Source organism: Neovison vison, chromosome 9 (genome assembly GCF_020171115.1).
Source record: "Neovison vison isolate M4711 chromosome 9, ASM_NN_V1, whole genome shotgun sequence".
In the NCBI taxonomy this organism is placed as follows: Eukaryota; Metazoa; Chordata; class Mammalia; order Carnivora; family Mustelidae; genus Neogale; species Neogale vison.
In genome coordinates, this window is record NC_058099.1 from 93,890,535 (window position 1) to 93,909,536 (window position 19,002).

The window sequence follows — 19,002 nt, forward strand, 5'->3', positions numbered from 1 at the left end:
TCACATGGGGTTTAGCACCCTGACTTCTCGGAGCTTTAGAATGTCTTTTGAGCCCTTTGCTCCACGTTTTCTGGTTTGGTTAGGGTATTAGTTTAGTATGTTTCCGATCATATTTTGGAACCACACCCTTCTGAGTTCTAAATTTTATTCTCTCTTTTTTTTAATATTTTATTTTTATTTATTTAAGAGACAGACAGCACAAATAGAGAGGCAGGCAGAGAGGGGGGCAAGGAAGGAGGCTCCTTGCTGAGCAGAGAACCCGATGCAGGACTCGATCCCAGGATGCTGGGATCATGACCTGAGCCGAAGGCAGAGGCTTAACCCACTGAGCCACCCAGGCGCCCCTAAATTTTATTCTCTTAAAGATAGGTTGTTGGGCATTGTGTACTACTTGTGGCAGGAGAGAGATGTAGATTTGAGTTTTCTCTGTACATGAGCCAGTTCTGAAATGTGTATTTCGCGTCACTGTGTTATTTCTGTGCCATTACTCTGTTTTTTGTACAGGTTGGTTCGTCCTATTCATTTCTTAAGTAGCAGTTGACAAGAGAGCATACAAAGTTGATCACCTTATCAAGAGAGGATTTGGTTCCAGATTACCCTGTTCATTAACAGTCAGGGAAAAAAAATTAAACTTAAGTACCATTCTTACATCATACTTATCCCAGCAGAAGCCTAAGTATTTAAGTATTTAAGTATTTTATTTTTCTAGTGAATGCATCTTGGGTTGAATGGTCTTGATACTGTTTTTGACTTCCCATGGCCTCGGTGTCTTTGGGTGACCCTCTCGCTGTCCAGGGTGGACCTTAGTTACTGAATAAACTGGGGAATTGTCCAGTGGTCATGTGGCCACCTTGAACTACTTCCCAGCAAGAGATCCTGCAAGGTATAGAGACGGATGTTAACGGTTTTAACGTGTCCTGGGCTCCTTTGTTTCTTTAGCAGAGGTCTAAAAATCACGGGTAATTAACTGAAGTCCTTCATTTATTCATTCTTTAGAACGTCTTCATCTTAGTTACTTAATTTCCAGGACTGGCTAATAGAGATAGATTTTTGAAAGCTCATCACAAGTTGGAAATATGCCCAGTTTGAAGAAAATCCACTCTATAAAAATCCAGACTTGCCCAGCATAAGGACCATAGGGTGATGAGTTGTATCACAAAGGAATTCTCTGCTTTACTAAAATATTTATTCCACTGTTCCATTCACAAAAGAGCTCCCTGAGTATTGGTACACTTAAAAAAAAAAAATCAGGGTTAGATTATAGCACAGTATCTTCTGCGTAAAGTATACTTATCCTCTTTAATACCCAGGGTAGTGTTTGAGTATTTGAGTATTTGAGTATATATATGTTAACCTAGCCCCGTATGTGAAACATTATCTACGGATAAGCTCCCTTTCATGGAGGGAGCTCAGTGGAGTGGAAATCATGGGCCCCCTGTCAGAGCGCACACGCCCTGTCACCGTCCCTGTGTCTTACTAACCATTTGGCATCGATCAGCGAATGCAGTGGGGCTCTGTGTTTTCCCAGTGAACTGGTAGAGAAATACCACCTGCCTCACGGAATCGTTGAGAGGACTAAGTGGATGCAGGACCCCTGAGTCAAAGCCTGGTGTGTGTCGGCTCTCAACGCCGACAGCCACTGCTGCCTTCCTCCTCGGCATCAGCTCCCGCTGCCCCGACTTCTAGTTCCCCTTTCCATTCCTCTCAAGTTCTCTTTCATGCTCTGCTCCTCCTCGCGCTTTCTGTGGCCCCTCCCCCACCTGTGTGCTCACCAGCCTTTCCAGGGCAGTCGGGGAACTCACCACTTTGCCCATGTAAGTAGCTGTTGGTGTGGTTTGGCCGGCGTCCCCTCTACTTTTTCTGTCTTGTTAGGATTTTTTTACCTGAGGGACATTGGCCACTGAAGTATCATCCTCGGGGGTTAAGGAGCTTCCTCTGCCACCATCTGCTTACGGCCACGAACAACGCGTGTGCCTTTCTCAGCCTCTCTAAAGAGCCTGGGCAGGAATTCTGGCTGATGGCAGGAAGAAGGCCAACTGTTCCATAGCAGTCATTCTGAAATGCTCTCATGAAAAGCCACACGTTAAGGAAGTGGGTTTTTTTTTTTATTTGTTTGTTTGTTTTTAACTTTATTTCTAAATTTACATATAAAATCCACTCTTTGGGGTCTATAGTGCTGTGGGCTTTGACAAATGCAGAATTGTGTGAACCATACCCACAGTCAAAATACAGAACAGTTCTCCCTCCCAGGACCCCCCCCCCCAGAGTCCTTGGTGCTATTTGTTTTTAGTCACATCCTTTGTGGAACCCTTGTCCTGGTGTGACTGCTGATCTGTTCTCCATCCCTGTAGCTCTGCCTTTTCCAGAATGTCGCAGAGATGGAGTCACACATCAGGTCTTGTCATCAGACCTTTTGCTTCTGGGTTTTTTCCTCTCGGTGTTCCGAGTTGGAGCTCCATTCACGTTGTTGCCCATAGCCACGGTTGTCTCCTTTTTATTGTTGAGTTAGCATTCTTGTCTATGGACGCACCACGGTAGGTCCGTCCGTTCCACGGAGGGAACAGGTGGGTTTTCTCTGGTTTTTGACAATTACGCATGCATGTGCTGTACCCATGGTGCATAGGTTTTCATTTCACTGGTGTGAAGATCCGGCGACAGGATTGCCGGAGCCTATGGGAAACGCCCGCATAGCCTTGTAGGAAACTTCTGGAACCGCCGTGCAGTTGCACCAGCAATGTCTGAGCCTTTCCTCCTCGTTCTCGTCAGGCCTCATTGGCGGCCATCAGTTTCTTCACCTTCTTAGCCATGTCAGTAGGCGTGCACTGGCATCCTGTGATAAACTTGTATTTTTCTAACATCCACTGGTGTTGGGCATCTTTTCCTTGCCTGTCTGACACCCGTATGTCTTCCTTGATGAAACGGTGCTCAAGTCTTTTGCCTGTTTGTTTGCTTTTTAATTGGGTCATTTCTTTTCTTATGATTGAGTCTTACACTAGGAAAACTCGTAAAGATACAAAATATATTTTCTGTGTCCTACACGGTCATTCCGTCTTGTGGCTGGGCTGTGCTCAGGTGGAACTAAAGCAGCCATAGGAGGGTCAAAAGTTGGGTGAGTGCAGCTCTGCTCTGTAGCAAAAGCAGTGTTCATGGATGAGTGTTTAATAAAAATGAGCTTTTATCGACGAGGATTTAATAATGTCATGAGTCCGATGACACACCTAGTGGGCAAGGGAAGGTACTGTCCCCCCAGTACCCCAACACCACCACCAGGCTGTAGCATTAAATCCATTCCTTAAACTCAGGAAAGATTGGCAGCTCGTACGAAAGGACGGATATAAAACTTAACGTAAACTAAATAAAAATTGATCTTGTGATTTAGCTCCCATTTGGGGTTGTCTATGCTGACTGTCCACTTTGTTAATTCATAGATAATCAAGAACCAACTAGACTTGCAGATGGCTGAGTCTGTGTGTGTGTGTGTAGAGAGAGAGAGAGAGAGAGAGGGAGAGAGAGATGCCTGAATATGCTAAGGTAGGTGTACAATGTCAGAAGTTCACTAGAGGCTGACCTACCTAAAATCGGTCCTAATTTTGATTTGATCTGCAAGAAACAACAAATCAGCTTCACCGAGATGGACAACTTGTACATTCATGATGCAGACATTTGGAATGCTTGATGTAATTAAACATTACTCTATTCCGCCTTTGAGATATATAATCTTACTGTTTGGAAATCTCCGTTCCGAAAGTGGTAATATACCACACCCCATAGTCTTGAGCGGCTGTCAGGGCCTCGGGGTGGGCTCGCCTCTCTGTTGACCAGTGTGCCGCGGGCGGTGTGGTTTGGCATCCCTATCTGCGTGGCGTCATCGTGCGTGCCTCCTACTTCCCATACTCCCTCCCCTCCGGCACTTAGCACTGGCTGAATGATGGGAAGGGGGTTGAGGGTGCCGTCCCTAATTCTGTATCTGCTGGGCCCCAGCGCACTTAAGAGCCAGCAGCGGCAGCCATCCCTTCCTGCAGAGTCCCCCCGATGGCGGTGAACGTGGGAAAGCCCGAATGTCTCCCAAGTCGTCCTCAGCACAGAGCTTAGGAGAGTGACTCGGTGACTCGGTTTCCAGTTCTAACCGCACCATTACATACCCCCATCACTTTGAGCCGGTCTTTTAAATTTCAGCGGCTCAGGGTCTGTATAAAATACAGACATGACATTGTCTTGTGACATAAAGCACTCCGTGTAGGTCCTGGTCAACAGAAGGAGCTCAGTGATATTAACCCTTGGGGCCATTTTTTTTTTTTTTAAGATTTATGTACTTATTTTAGAGAGAGGGAGGGGCAGAGGGAAAGAGTCCTGCAGACTCCATACTGAGCACAGAACCCAATGTGGGGCTTGATCCCACGACCCCAAGATCATGACCTGGGCCGAAATCAAGAGTCAGACGCTCAACTGACTGAGCCATCCTGGCGCCTGCCTTGGTGCCATTTTTATGCTCCTACTGGTTGCGTCTGAAGTTGTCCAAAGCTCTTCTTCACCGTGATCAGATTTCATTTTGAGAGTGAACAGCTCTCGAAAAAGTCGAAGTACTTTAAAAATAGGACATGATCAGGCATCTGGAACAGAAAGCCTGGAGCAAGTGCGTTCTTATTTATTAAACTTGGAGATTTCTGTTTTTTCCCCTCTGGCCAAGGTCATTAGAAACAAAAACAAGTGTATAAAAGGTCACCTGCTTTCCTTAACTTTTCTGCAAAGGACCCTTTCTCCAGTCTTTGGTGCATCAAAACAAGTGGCGAAAGGCTATTAATTGCGGTTCCATCTGGCCCGACAGGTTCCTTCTGAAGCCACAATTGAATGAATATTCAACTTCTCTTCATCTGTGACCTACTCGCCCTGGCCCTTGGAGCTGAAAATAACCTGATCATTTTTAATCAGTTTATTAAACATTAGGCAGCTTGCTGATTTACTTTTAATCACATTCTGCAGATTTCTAGGCATTCATCTGATGTTTATTATGAAAATTGCACATTTGTATTCTAGGGATTTTTTTAATAAAGAAAATAATACTGGGAAATAATCAAGGCAGATTTATGCATTAAGAACCTTCTAGAAGTATTGCAGGTGTGTGCTAAGCCAAGGGCACGTGAATTCCCTTTAACTGTTTTAAATCGGATTTTTTTCTCCTTTTTTTTTTTTTTTTGATAGTCCAACTGGAAGCCCACGAGGCTTTCTTTGCCTTCTTGAGGTAGTCATAAAGTTGCATCCAGTTCCCACCTGCCATCCGCACAGGAAGTAGTCTCTTGTCTCTGAAAAGCAGAGGTCAGTGGCAGCCAACCTAGGGCTGTTACAGCTCTCACTTGTGGATTAATACTGGGGGTTGCTGCCTGTGACCATTGAAAAAATTATCTTACAGGGGTTACTGGGTGACTCAGTTGGTTAGCCATCTGCCTTCTGCTCAGGTTCATAATCCTGGGGTCCTGGGATCGAGGACCACATCAGGCTCCTAGCTTATCGGGGAGCTGCTTCTCCCTCTCCCTCTGCCTGCCACTCTGCCTACTTGTTCTCTTTCTCTCTTTCTCTCTCTGTCAAATAAATAAATTATCAACAGCGTCTTATAGAGGCTTTTGGGTGGCTCAGTGGGTTAAGCTGCCACCTTCGGCTCAGGTCATGATCTCAGGGTCCTAGGATCGGGTCCCGCATCGGGCTCTCTGCTCAGCAGGAAGCCTGCTTCCCTCTCTTTCTCTCTCTGCCTGCCTGTCTGTCCACTTGTGATCTCTCTCTGTCAAATAAATAAATAAAATCTTTTTAAAAAAATGTCTTACAGAGCAAGCCTTGGGATATGGGATAGTCAGTGTTTTTCACTTATATCAAAGGGGGTATACTGGGCAGTGGAAGAAATACTAGAAGGAAATTATATTGAGCATCTTTGAATTTAAATAGTTTGTAAGCTTCTCTCTCTCTCTCTCTCTCTCTCTCTCAAATATGGAGCAAGTCAAGAAATTTCAGAAGACGTGACCCTTGATCACATACATCCTTTGGCAGGTCCCCCCATCGTTATGATCCCTTTAGCAGTGATGACCACGGTCTCCACTGCCACCCCCAGCCACCCCCCACTCCGTGAATCAGGGAGGGGAAACGGAGGGACCACAGAGTTCCAGGACTGCCGCCCACTGCCACGTCCTCGCGGTCTTCTCAGAACAGGCCCCTTCCTCTCTCCTGCTCCAACACACCCGCTGTTTTCTCTCCCCCAGGTGGAATACGTGATCAAGTGTGACATGTCCGCACTGCAGAAAATTCTTTATCGCCACATGCAAGCCAAAGGGATCCTCCTCACAGACGGTTCGGAGAAAGATAAGAAGGTACATTTCAGAAGATGACGCAACGCAGCCTGGGGTGTGTCTGTCTTCCCTGGGCCGTGACGTCAGATCCTCCCAGGAAGCATCCCTGCTCCTGCTGATCTACTCAACCGTATTTCTGGGCCTTTTTCTTAGCTGCCGTAGCTGCCAAAGGAAACCTCATAACCTCCTAATCGCTAACTGCATCGGGGCAGGAATAGTGGAGTACATCCGTATCACCAAAATAGCTTTTATCTCTGCTCATGTCAATTCTGCAGGGAATATATTCTGCTTAAATGTCGGCAGGGGGCACCTTAGAAGGTGTTAAAATCCTGTGTCCCTCCCTGGGCATCTATCTGTTCCATGTTTCTGTCTTCCCAGAATCCTGGGGAACAGTTGATCGTGTCACCAAGTCATCAACTCGATGTGACTCCCTCCTGTAGCATAAGTTAGTCAGGAGGAAGATGTTGTATCTGTCACTGAGAAACTTTTATAGCACAGGACCTCCAGACCCCCACAGGCGTAGGTTACGGAGACGACCTCTGGCCCTTTCGTAAACGCCTCCTATTTAAGAGATGGGGGTAGCTGGTCAATTAACGATTTGTTTGTTCTGTGTTTGCTCCCCCCGCTCGTCCTCAGGGGAAGGGAGGTGCCAAGACCCTCATGAACACCATCATGCAGTTGAGAAAAATCTGCAACCACCCCTATATGTTCCAGCACATTGAGGTAAGTCCGCGTTCTCCGCTGTGCTTCTGCTCCCACCTGCCCTGTTCCTAGTCACACCACTTTTTTAAAAAGGAGAAAAGAAGGAGGGTCAAGTTGCGTGTGGACGCCGGAAGGATGTGTTCTGAAGCTCAACAAGGAGAATCGACACACGTGAACATTCCGGTTCCCCGACCTCCCTGGCACCGAGCGCGGTGGCGTCTGGAATTTTAGAACCAACAGTTCGAAGCATCGACGAGACACTGCAAGCTCGGGCTTGTCCCGTGGGCTGGGGACATGCTGCGAACAGCCTCGTTCCAGTAGGAGCTGTGACACGGAAGGAAGGAGGCTATGAAAAATACTAAGGTGACGTGTTTGTACCCACTGGAGAGGAAGATGTCCTCAAAGTGTTTTCTTTGTAACAGACGCTGCCTGTGGTTTGGCTCCGTAGATCTGCCTTTCTCCTTTCTGGCTTCCATCCCGACATAACGGCTTTTATCCTGACACTCAGGTTCTCACAAAGCTATTTTTAGGGGCAAGCACATTTTCTGGCCTGTTCACGGCATGTCAATAACTTTCTAAATGGACAGGACTTCAGCTCCGTGGGAGCCGTTGACCCGAGCAGAAGGGAAGAGGAGCCACACCGGAGCCCCCGCTGTTCCGTGTAGCAGCTGAGACATGGGGTTGTGGTGGGGCCTCCTGGCCACAGTGCGTGAGCGAGCCCTCCGGCGCCTGCCCTGCTTCAATAAAAGGGACATAAAAGAAGGTTCCGGGAAACCAGAATTTTAATAATTACAGTATAAAAATCAAGTTGAAACACACCTGCCTTTGAAATAGTCTTGACTTCGACAGTTTTTTCCCCCTCCCTTATTTTGGGCCATCACGCTTGTCAGATGAGTATTTCACGGCACGCCCCCTCCCTGCTCTGGGGACCCGTCCCAGCCTGAGCTGGCTGTTGCCGCCACATCCAGAGGGCAGGGTGTCCATAGGCAGACAAGCTCTACACCGAAGTCCGTGGACAACAGCAGCAGTACCAGCAACGAAAATAAAATCCCACAGAAAGTCATAACTGTTGAAACACTCGGGTGAAGAGAATCCCACGTACAACAAGGAGGCTGTGTCCCTGGGCCACTTTGTAACCATGACCTGGTGAAAATCCCTTTGCATCTCCAAACTTCCGTGCACTTGTCCTGTCATCACGTGCTGATAGCCTATGGGACTGGCAGAGGCGAAACTTTAACAAAAATATATAAATCACAGAGGAAGCATCTTAAAAATTGGTAACGTATATTAAACAGGTAGAAGGTATCAATGAATTAGTAGCAGCTCTATATTGGTCTGTGGCTGGTGGGAACCAAAAAAAAAAAAAGGTCAAATGATGAAAGTGACCAGTGTCAGGGCAGGTGAACCCATCACCCACTGTCCCATCCCCTTCGTCCCCGAAAACAATTTTGATTTCTGATTCATAGAAGGGTTTGAGGACTTTAAAGTTAGGAAAATTAAGTGTCAGTCTTACTTCATTTTGGTTGTCATGCAAAAAATTAGCCTTTGAAACGTGCTAGACCGTGTCAGAAGGGGGATGAAGCCTTCCGTCCTCAGGCTTGTGTCTGGAGAACACGGGGAGCCGAGCCTAAGTAACCTGCCCTCTGTTCCTTGCATATTTCCATTGTAAATAGCCGTCAGTAGAGAGACGGACTGATTTGCAATTTGTTTTGAACATAAAAACTTTCAGAAGTGTATTCCTAGCCATGAGACCCAGTCTTTGGCACACGTGGCCCAGCTCTGGCTCAGGGCTGGTGTGTGCATTTTGCCTCTGTCTTTGTATGCTTTGCACGTCACCTCTGTTCATAGGAAATCAGCCCAGAAGCCCCCTTTCCCAGCTGGTCTCACTGTTTCCCTGGGGACCTTCAAACCAGGGAAATGAAGACTTTTTTTATAAAAGGGTGCCGATCCCTGGGACGCCTGGGGGGCTCATTAATTGTTGGCCTTCTACCCAAATCATGATCTCGGGGTCCCGGGATCGAGCCCCACATCTGGCTCCCTGCTCGGTGGGGAGTCTGCTTCTCTCTCTGCCCCTGCCTGTGGCTCCCCCTACTTGTGCTCTCTTTCCCTCTCTTTCTCAAATAAATAAGTAAAATCTTTAAAAAAACAAACAACAACAACAAAAAACGATGCTAATCCCTAAACTTATCACCATGCACAGGCACGTACCACTGTCGGGTTTTTATAGTCCTGCTTAGGCGATCAGGATGGATCCCAAAAATGTAGCAAGGTGTGGCTATAGGTGAAGAGGGAGGGCATGGCTCTTGGAGTCAGATTGGGGTTTCTGGCCATTGTCCGTCGGTGTTGACTTTCAGAGCCCACCGTAAACGATGGGCAGTGAGCAGACGTGAGAGGAAAGCTCAAAGGGAAAGAGCTGGTCCCTGGGAGGAGAAGCTTTGCTGCTGAGGGAAGGAAAGGAAGCAGAGGAGGGAGACAGCGGGCGGCTAGTGTGAAGGCGTGACATGCTTCCCTTCCCCACAGATGGTCGCCCGTTCCCTCCAGTCAGCCTGGATTTTCAGTCCTTTATTTCTTCCACAGGATCAGTGAGGAAGGAATTACATGATTCAGGAGTTTAAATTCAATTTGAAATTCTAAAATTCTCATTTTAAATTTCAAGTTCTGTGTTTTGAAGACGGAAGCCCGGCCACCTGAGGGAGCGGCCAGCGTGTCCACTGAGGGCCGTATGTGTAACAGAGGAAAGCATAGTATGGAGGGATGTCGGGATTTCTCGAAATTCAGAGTTAGAATATAGTGTACAGTCACCGTGACTTGTCCTGTCAAATATTTTTGCAGTGTATTTCCGTGTCCGTCTGAATCCTCATTTGCTTCTGTTAGGCCCTCTCTCTAGTCTAGACTCGAAACTCCTAGGGGACAGATAGTTCAGTTCTTTCTGGATCCCCCCCCAACCTGCCTGACTCAGCCCTGGGTCAGTAGATGCTTAATCACTGTTTGATGTGTGACCTGACCGTGACGTCTCTATGAGATTCTGGAGACTTATGGGACCTCCAGGACATGTTTATGTGCATTCAAAGTCTGCCTTCAAAGACCTTGAATTTCTGGTTCATCGTCTAAGGAGTATTTTCATACTTACTGATTATTTTATTTAACTATTCTCTAGAAATAAATGGGATGACTTCACCAAAAGAATAATTATTAAATTGATAATTTTACATATCTGGGTGGGTTTTTTTTTTAATCATTTTTTTTTCTCCTCTCTCTTTTAAAGGAATCCTTTGCTGAACACCTGGGCTATTCCAATGGGGTCATCAATGGGTAAATGTTAAAATTTATCTTTCTTCCAAAAAACGGTTTGTTGGTCATCCCGAAACTTTTCATGCCCCAGTGTTTCCTTTCACACACTGCCAGCCTTCTGCGCCCACCGCTCACCTCAGCATCAGAGCTGTTCACCGAAGTGGTATTAGCCCTCTCTTACTTCACTGGCATTAACTTCTGCATGCTTTGATCAAGTCACTATTCAAAGAACATGGATCTCATTTAATAGAATTAATAGTAACCTCGTGTCCTAAAAATGCGGTGGAAACTTGGAAGAGTTGTACTCACAACCAGTAGTGTAGCTTGGGCCAAAAGTCCATGGATCGTACTGAATTTCAAGTTGATACTTAACAGGGGCGTGGTAGGGAGGAAAGGTCTTATCCACCCTACAGACGTGTGACTTTACGTTCATCAAAGTATGGTCCGTACAGGAAGTGGGTTTTTTTGTGAGCAGTGGCCATCCTTACAACAACAACGGAAAAGATGCTTGCATTCACAGAAAGTCTCTGTTTTGTACCGGGGACATTGATTATTAGGATGTGGGGGCCACACTTGGATCCCAAGGGCAGACAGTGTCACTGGGCTAAGAACTAGGACTTGGGACCCATCTAGAACCAGAGCCATGAGGCTGTCCTGCTCCTGCTCGCCTCCCTCTCTTCCGGGTCCCGTGGCCACGCCTGGTGCTGTGAGATGGGCCAGGGTTGCATAGTAGCACTACAGGCCCGGAGCAGGGGACAGAGGTAGGGAAGATGCACGTGAGAATATGTCCGTTAGAGACGCGCACGCTACCCGCAGTTGCTGATGAGCTGTTGTGGTGGTGTCCAGTGAGTGCGCTGATGAGTTCTGCCAGCCATAGCCACCCGACAATTAAGTCTTAATAATTTATCACATCCCTGTTGACAAAAGAGAGGAGTTTATTATGAAGGAGCAAAGGCCCTGCTTTAGCTCCTTGACACTCCGAGAGCAGGTACCACCCCCACCATCCCCTCTGTGATTGGAATTTCTGCATAACCCAGACCTCATGTCCCCTCCCCAGTCCATTTGTACAGTGGACATGGTGACATATAGAGGGGGCAGATCTCACCACTGCCCTGTTTCAGACCCTTCAGGGGCTTTCTGTTGCACTTAAAGCTAACACACTCAGTGTGGCTTCAAGAGTTCCCTGGCTTCTGTCTCCCCCCATCCCGCACACCCGCTGCCTCTCTGCCCCCATCTCCAGAATTCCCCTGTTGCTTATGTTCAGTTCCTCCGACTCCCCAGCCTCTTTTATGCTACGGGGCCTTTGCACATACTCTCCCCACTTCCTGGAATCTCTTCCTCTTCCAAGCCCCCATTCTTTAGCCAGCTGTCTTGTTCATTGTTTGAGGTTTTTGCTCAATTGTTCTCTCTTCATCAAGGTCACCTGCATCAAGGGCTAGGAAATTTTTTTCCCTAAAGGGCCAGATCTCAAATATTTTTGCCTTTGTGGGTCAAAAGGTCTGTGCCCTAGCTTTGCCATTGCGTGGCATGAAAGCCACTACATAGACAAAACAGAAATTTTGTGAGCCTGGCTACGCGCCAGTCAAACTCTATTTACAAAAACAGGCAGCGGGCCAGGCCCTAAATTTGCCAAACCCTGCTCTGATTTAAAGATGTCCTGTGTTGCTATGTGTCGTCTCATGGCAACTTGTTATTTTTCTCTTTAGTGCTCATCACAATTTGCAATTAGCCATTTGGAAGGCAGGGGTTCTGTTTTCCCATCCCTATACACGTGCCTGGAATTGTGCCCAGCAGGTTGTAGTAGATGCTCAAGAAATATTTGGACACATCTTAAGTGCCCTGAATTAGTAACTTGACGAGCTTACCAAGCAGCAATTTAAGGAAATATAACAGATTCACGACTATGTGTGTGCATAAGAGAGAGAGAGAATGAAGAGAGGGGGAGAGAGAGACAGAGAGTGAAAGTATTAGGAACACGAAAGGATTTCCTTCTCTTTGCAGTCCCCATACGTAGCATCTGGAACGTACTCTTTGTGGATTTTGTAGAGAAGTGTTTTCCTTCCGTGCCCTGCCCCCATCGCTCTGGGGTGGATATCCACACATTCATTCAGGCTATCCTGGGTCCTTGGAGAAGACAGCAGTAACACCGTCTTCTGGTTTTGCCTTTTTGGGTTCAGGGCCGAGCTGTATCGGGCCTCAGGAAAGTTTGAGCTGCTTGATCGTATTCTGCCAAAACTGAGAGCAACTAATCATCGCGTGCTGCTTTTCTGCCAGATGACGTCCCTCATGACCATCATGGAGGATTACTTTGCTTTTCGGAACTTCCTGTACCTTCGCCTTGATGGTGAGTCCCAAAGGGATCAGGCTTGGAAGCCAGGCCATGGGGCGTGCGGGGGAGGGAGGGGTGGTGTGAGGGGGCCCTTAGGTCCAGCCCCAGCCGGCAGGAGGAGGGAAGTTGTTGGAGAGTTAACTAGCAGGGTGAGGGGCAGCTTTGACAGATAGCGTTTTTTATATCCTCCAGCCTAAAATAAGCCGAAATCACTGGCACAGCTGTTTGCCTCCCCCTCCCCCCAACCGCGACAAGCCAGCGCAAGTGGACTCAGAGGCACTGATAAGTGCCACGATTGAACTCAAAGAAACTAAGTTAAAATTTAAAAGCCCTCTCTGCTTTGGGGATGGTGGGTTAGCTACGCACCCTCCCGAATGTTCTGATGAGCCCTGAGCTTTTTCTGTTGAGGCTAATTTTAAAGGGATGAAGGCTGTGTTTCCTCTCTTTGGTAACACTGTAATTATTCATTTAAGATGATACTGAATTATCGCTAAAGCTTCTTTCTTCTCCTAAGTAGAACATATCTCCATGCTGCATTAAGAGATAGGGCCCCATTGTGTCCTGGATTTTATACAACTATGTGAAGTAGTTGCTTGATTTGCCTGGTATTTCACTTTTTTGAAAATCAGTAAGAAAATATGAATGAGGGGGCACTCGGTTCAGCATCTGCCTTTGGCTCAGGTCATGATCTCGAGGTCCCAGGATCGAGCCCCACATCGGGCTCCCTGCTCAGTGGGGAGCCGGCTTCTCCCTCTCCCTCTGCTGCTCCCCTGCTCTGCCTCTCTCTCTCAAGTGAGTAAGATTATAAAAAAAATATATATATATATATATATATATATATATGAATGAATGAGTGGAAGGAAACATGTATTTAGAGATATTTATTTCCAAAAGTACTGTATGATTTGTATACCAGGCCTAATATTTTCGAGGCTGAAAGATACCAAATTCCCCATGTTGTGGCAAGGGGAGAACACTTTCAAAGAGCAGTGCGTGGGAATAAGAGCAGGTTTACAGGCAGGACCCTATGGAGTCCCTTGCACACAGAACAGTAATGGTGTTACTACTGTCTGGTTTTGTCTGATGCAATCTTCAAGTTATGGCTACGTGGGAAATTGAAAAGTTTATGTTCCTTTAAAAGGTTTTGTTTCGGGCGCCCGGGTGGCTCAGTCGGTGAAGCCTCCGACTCCTGATCTAAGCTCGGGTCTTGATCTCAGGGCCGTGAGTTTGAGCCCCTTGTTTGGCTTTGCACTGGGCGTGGAGCCTCCTTTAAAAAAAAAAAAAAAAAAAATGAAAACTAAAAACAAAACCAAAAATAAATAAATAAAAGGTTTTGTTTTACATTCGGTCCAACATTCTGTCCCGCTGGTTGCCACGAATTAGATAGAACTGGACACACACCAACCTCAGACTTACCCTCCTGTCTCTTTTACTTTTATTTTTAATATTTATATTTATATATATTTTATTTATATATTTAACTATATATTTAATATTATTTAATTTGTAGATATATTACGTAATATAAATATATTAATTATATATATTTCTATGTATTTATATTTATTTTTTATATTTATTTTTATTTTTTTATATTTTATCTTTTAAATGAATTCTCTTTATGGCATGGGGGTATGGCTACCTCCTAGGGTATTATTAATTTTTGAACTAATTATGCCTCAGATGGACTTGATTTTGAAAAAGCTTTTTACCTCTCCCCTCCGAACTCACTGTAGACAGACTCACGGCCGAGTCAATGTTCCTTCTTGATTTCATGACACAGTTCTGCCGTCCACAGTCTGTCTCTTTTGGCAAATCTCCCGCACTGCGTCTCGTCCTTTGTCCTTTGACCTGATTCTCCCGTCCCTTCTCCAGGAGGGGCAAGGTCAGCACCCTTCCGAAGGGCAAGCCCGCCTTCCCAGCTACCCAGGGGAGGGGCATCCTGGCGTCCTGCTTAGCTGCTGTTTCACTGTGTAGCCTCTCCCCTCTTGGAGCCTCTCCCCTCTTGGAGGATTGCAGCCTTGGAGTATTCGAGTCTGGGAAGCTGGCAGGAAGTGCTTTCCTTGAAACAAATCTCTTGTTTTCCTGCCAGCTTGAGAGAGTGTCCTTCACAGGTTGCTGTTGCTGGCGGACCGTCTACATTATTTACTAATAATATTGTCATAAAAGGTAACGTTGGTGGGATGCCTGCTGCATGTGGGCTACCGAGCAGGGCGCTTCATGTGCGTTACTGATCTAACGTTCTCAGCAAACAAGCTACTTCTGCCCCCTTTTACCGAGGTATGAATAGGATCCCCATTTCACAGATGGGAAAACAAAGGCTTAGAGACACGCGTAAGTTAGAGACACGCGCAAACTTACGCATGACGCAAGCGGCGAAGCCAGGTTCTAACCTCGATCTCTCGGATGCCAGCTTAGTTCAGAATCAGTTTCAGCAGACCAGGGAGCTACGTCCCCTCTCCGGCCATGCAGGCTGCTGTCCTGGTGGCAGCATTTCAAGAATGATTTCGAGCTTACTCAGAATTTTTAAAAATGATGAATTGAAACGAGGTACAAGCTGAATGGAACCGCTGTGTTCCTGTCATCAGGGCCCTCACCGTTAGGCGGGAGGAGACAACAGGTAGACAAGCTTCGTAACAAAAAGTTACCGGTGGAGAACACAGTACAGGCTCTGCCCACAAGAAACAGCAGCCCTTTGTGGAGGCGACGGAGAGAATCGATGGGCAACGGATCAGTCTCCACACTCACAGGTGCCCCAGCCTCCAACCACCTGCCTCTTCCCCCGTTTGCTAAAATGACTTCAGATTTCCGTGGCTGAATTTGAGGTCTCAGATTTTTTACCTCGGGGTGGGGGGGAAAAATCACTCAATGACAGCTAAACGGATTCTTCCCCCCCCTGCAAAGATTATGGTTGCGTGAACAGATTTGGCCACACCATCCCGTTATAGTCTTTGTTTTCCCTGGAAAAGATTTTTGAGGGAGACCAAGTGGTGCAGCTACATCCCAGAAGACGAGATTTCCCCAAAGCAGCTGAAACTAAGTTAAAATTAGTAATCATGAAAGCCTGGCAGCGTGTTCCTTCTGGCACATTCTGCAACTTTCAGCACAATCGCACTTTGCTATTAGTTGTGTTCTTGGTTACGTTCTACCTCAGAAGTCTAACGCTCCTACTGAGCGTGCGAGGTCATGTGCCGCGTACCAGGAGCATTTATTTGCTCTGGGGTAAACCGACAGCGCTCTGAGTCGCCCTGAGGCGCTCTCCCCAAGATTGCTGACGATGAGCAAAGATCTTGACTTGGGGAACTTGTGACTGATGGGATTGGTAACCCAGCAACCTGTGAACCTCGTCGTTAGAAGGGTCTTCGTTTTTTGCATGAAAAGTAATTTAATCATAGATTTTTCATCACGATCCCAGCTACTTAGCATGAATTCATACCAGACACACGGTTGGTCTCTGCTTGAGTTATGGGGCGGAGGAAAAACTCCTTTGACCAAGTCCTTTTGGTGTTTCTTTTGCTTTCCAGTGCTTTCTTTTGCCTTTAGGGTTATTTTCATCCTCCTTCCCTTCACTTTGGAAACGTTTTTGCCGTTGCCGTTGTTTCTGTGACTTTCCCTCTGGCTTAAGGCGGAGGTAAATCCTGTGAGCGGTGACTGCACGTGAGTCACTTTGTTCTACTGACTGCACCTGGCAAGACGACAGCAGCAGCCGGCTTCACGACACCACAGAGCTCGTCGGCCATTAGGGTCGCGAACAAACAGGTCACTGTGGTCTCAGAAAGCCAACTCTGAAATGAAAAGAGAAATAAAAAAAAAAGAGCCCCACAGAGTGGAGACCTCACTCAGCACATTTGGTGCCCTCCCCCCACCCCCCTGCGGCCAAAATAGCCTAAACTCTCTGCTGTTTCTCCCTGCAGGATTTGACCAGGTGGGTCAACTGGAAATCTCATTTAGAAAGCAAAATGAGCTCTCCAGAACCGCTGCCTTGTTTAATGAGGAGAACCCCCAAAGCCCCTTGGTCCTAATCCCCATTTGCTATATATGGGGAATTGGGCTTGTTTTTTTTCTTTCCCCTCCTCCTCAGGAGGGTACTTACCATTTTTATTCTCAGGAAGAAGAGCTCTCCCTCTCCCTCCCCCCAACCCGTGTTTGGGTATTTGATCCTCAGGGTAACATGATTTCCTAAACTGTCCTCACCTCAATGTTTTAATCCTCTGAAATAAGTTGCTCTTGTGTTTTTATCTTTAAAACAAGAACACCACGTGGAAATAATATTTGTATAGCAGATGTTTGGGAACCATCCGGAGACATGCATATCTGCTTCCCAGCAGCCTAAAGCTTTTCTCAAAACTCTGCAGCAGTGCTTCCCCCCAGCCCCGCCACCCCAGAAGACATTACAGCACCGGTGGCTGAGTGGCTAATTTGGGAGGCGGGTATGGGGACATCAGGCCCTGCACCTGCTCGCCCTGCTCGGGGGTCTGGCGCTCTCCACTTCCCCCCACCCCCATTGTGGAGTCCTTTCAGGCCCCCTGGGTTATATGCCACCGCTGGGCTGGGTCGCAGGTCTGCACCCTGTGAACTCGGCAGAACAGACTGTGCCGGTGCGAAGCAGCCTGAAGAGCTTCCGTGTGTGTACTGGTGGTATGCATGGGGTAATTGTGGCTTCAGGTCTTGCTAATCGGGATAAAAATATTCCTTTCAGGTTTTGTGTTTTTTCCCAGCCAGATCACGCTCAGAAGCAATCCAAACGGTAAAATGCAGAGGAAACCGGTTTCCCTTTTTTTCCCACCCTCTTGGCATCAACAAGTTCCCCCTCTAAATGCCTGTTGGTCAAATTGCCTTAAACCAGTACAATAATATTCGTAAGGGTGTTTGGCGTTTGTATGTGTGTGTGTGTGTGTGTGTGTGTGTATGTTGGTAGATGGGCTTTTAAAAATTATTTGGTGTTTTAAAGCACAGAAATCTAGAAAATGTTTCGTTAAGTTTTAGGTTAAATGTGAGAATGTTCTGGAATTTGTGGAGTTACAAAGATACCCAGTCCTAAGTATTTAAACCCAGGATTTTGAAACAATGGGTAGTAGACAGTGTTCCTTCTTGATTTAAGAAAAGTCTCTCTCTCTCTCTCTCCTAATTGCAAAATGTCCAAAGTTCCTTTCAAAAAGTAAAAAAAAAAAAAAAAAAAAAAAAACCAAAACAAACAAACAAAAAAACCTCAGGGGATTACCTCACTTATGCCAGCAGGCATCTGTTTCTCCAGGACACCGGCCGATCTCTCTAGCTCGGTGCCATTTTCGGGAGGGAGTTCACTGGCAAATTTACTTTTCTTCTACCCCCAGGAACCACCAAGTCTGAGGACCGCGCTGCGCTGCTGAAGAAATTCAACGAGCCCGGGTCCCAGTATTTCATCTTTCTGCTGAGCACCCGAGCGGGCGGCCTGGGCTTGAACCTGCAGGCAGCGGACACCGTGGTCATCTTTGACAGCGACTGGAATCCTCACCAGGTCTGTCTGTCTCTGATGCGGGTGCCCCTGTGTCCCTTCTGGAACTACAGGGGCTGAAAGACTAGCAGTGTCAAGAACAATTTCTAAAGGAGCCATCGCTCCAGAGGGGAGACGGCTGTGCACATCAGGACGGCTGTTCGCTTGCCTCCCTCGGGGGCTAGGTAGTGAGACGTTGTCCACATGCCTTCGATGTGCCTTTTGAAAAGCTCCAGTGTGGGGTCCAGAAATTCCATTTCTGCTCCATTTTCAGGCCATCTCCTGGGATGGATGTTTGGTTACAGGATAAATCACAAAGGCTCTGAAGCAAAAGCAGCAACAACTCACATTTATTACACCCAACTCTATGCCGGCCTCTTTATGGGCATTGGTTCATTCCGTTTTCCCAATCCTGTAAGGTTGTTGATGTCACTAAATGTACCTTTCCCGGCAAGGAAAGGAGTTTCCAGAAGCCGTAAGTTGCTGAGGGTCAAACAATTAGTATATTTGTATACAATTAATGGTTTTTCTTTTAGTCTGTGTGTTTTATTTAAAATCACCATCAAAGACTGTCCCACAGAGCATCTACTACCGAGTACTTTGAGCCAGGTCAATATACGCGTCAATTTACTCCTTTTTAGAGGCTGCTTTGATGGTTGAAAATGCCCCAGAGAACGGGTCTCTTGTGGTTCTCCTGGGGTTGCCTCCGTGGCCTGTGGAGGTAGGACACCTGCTCATGCGGAATCGGGTAGAATGATGTTTGTCAGGGTTTGATTCATTTTGGAGCACATGCGAATTCAAAACAGTCGACGGGAAAACCGCAGCTCTCCGGTAGGAATGGGAGGCGGCGTACGTCAGTTTCACCTGGGCTGCGG

The 19,002-nt window shown here is 46.8% G+C and overlaps 1 protein-coding gene across 5 annotated transcripts in view; it reads left to right on the top strand.

The window, feature by feature from the left end:
• The window catches only part of SMARCA2 (SWI/SNF related, matrix associated, actin dependent regulator of chromatin, subfamily a, member 2), a 181,027-nt gene that overhangs the window by 71,578 nt on the left and 90,447 nt on the right, over positions 1–19,002 (top strand). For all 5 annotated transcript variants that reach the window (XM_044265960.1, XM_044265965.1, XM_044265964.1 and 2 more), the window contains exons 20-24: positions 6,246–6,353; positions 6,969–7,055; positions 10,300–10,346; positions 12,503–12,669; positions 17,988–18,151. In XM_044265960.1, coding sequence (XP_044121895.1) covers positions 6,246–6,353; positions 6,969–7,055; positions 10,300–10,346; positions 12,503–12,669; positions 17,988–18,151 — 573 coding nt within the window. The remainder of the gene's footprint in view (positions 1–6,245; positions 6,354–6,968; positions 7,056–10,299; positions 10,347–12,502; positions 12,670–17,987; positions 18,152–19,002) is intronic.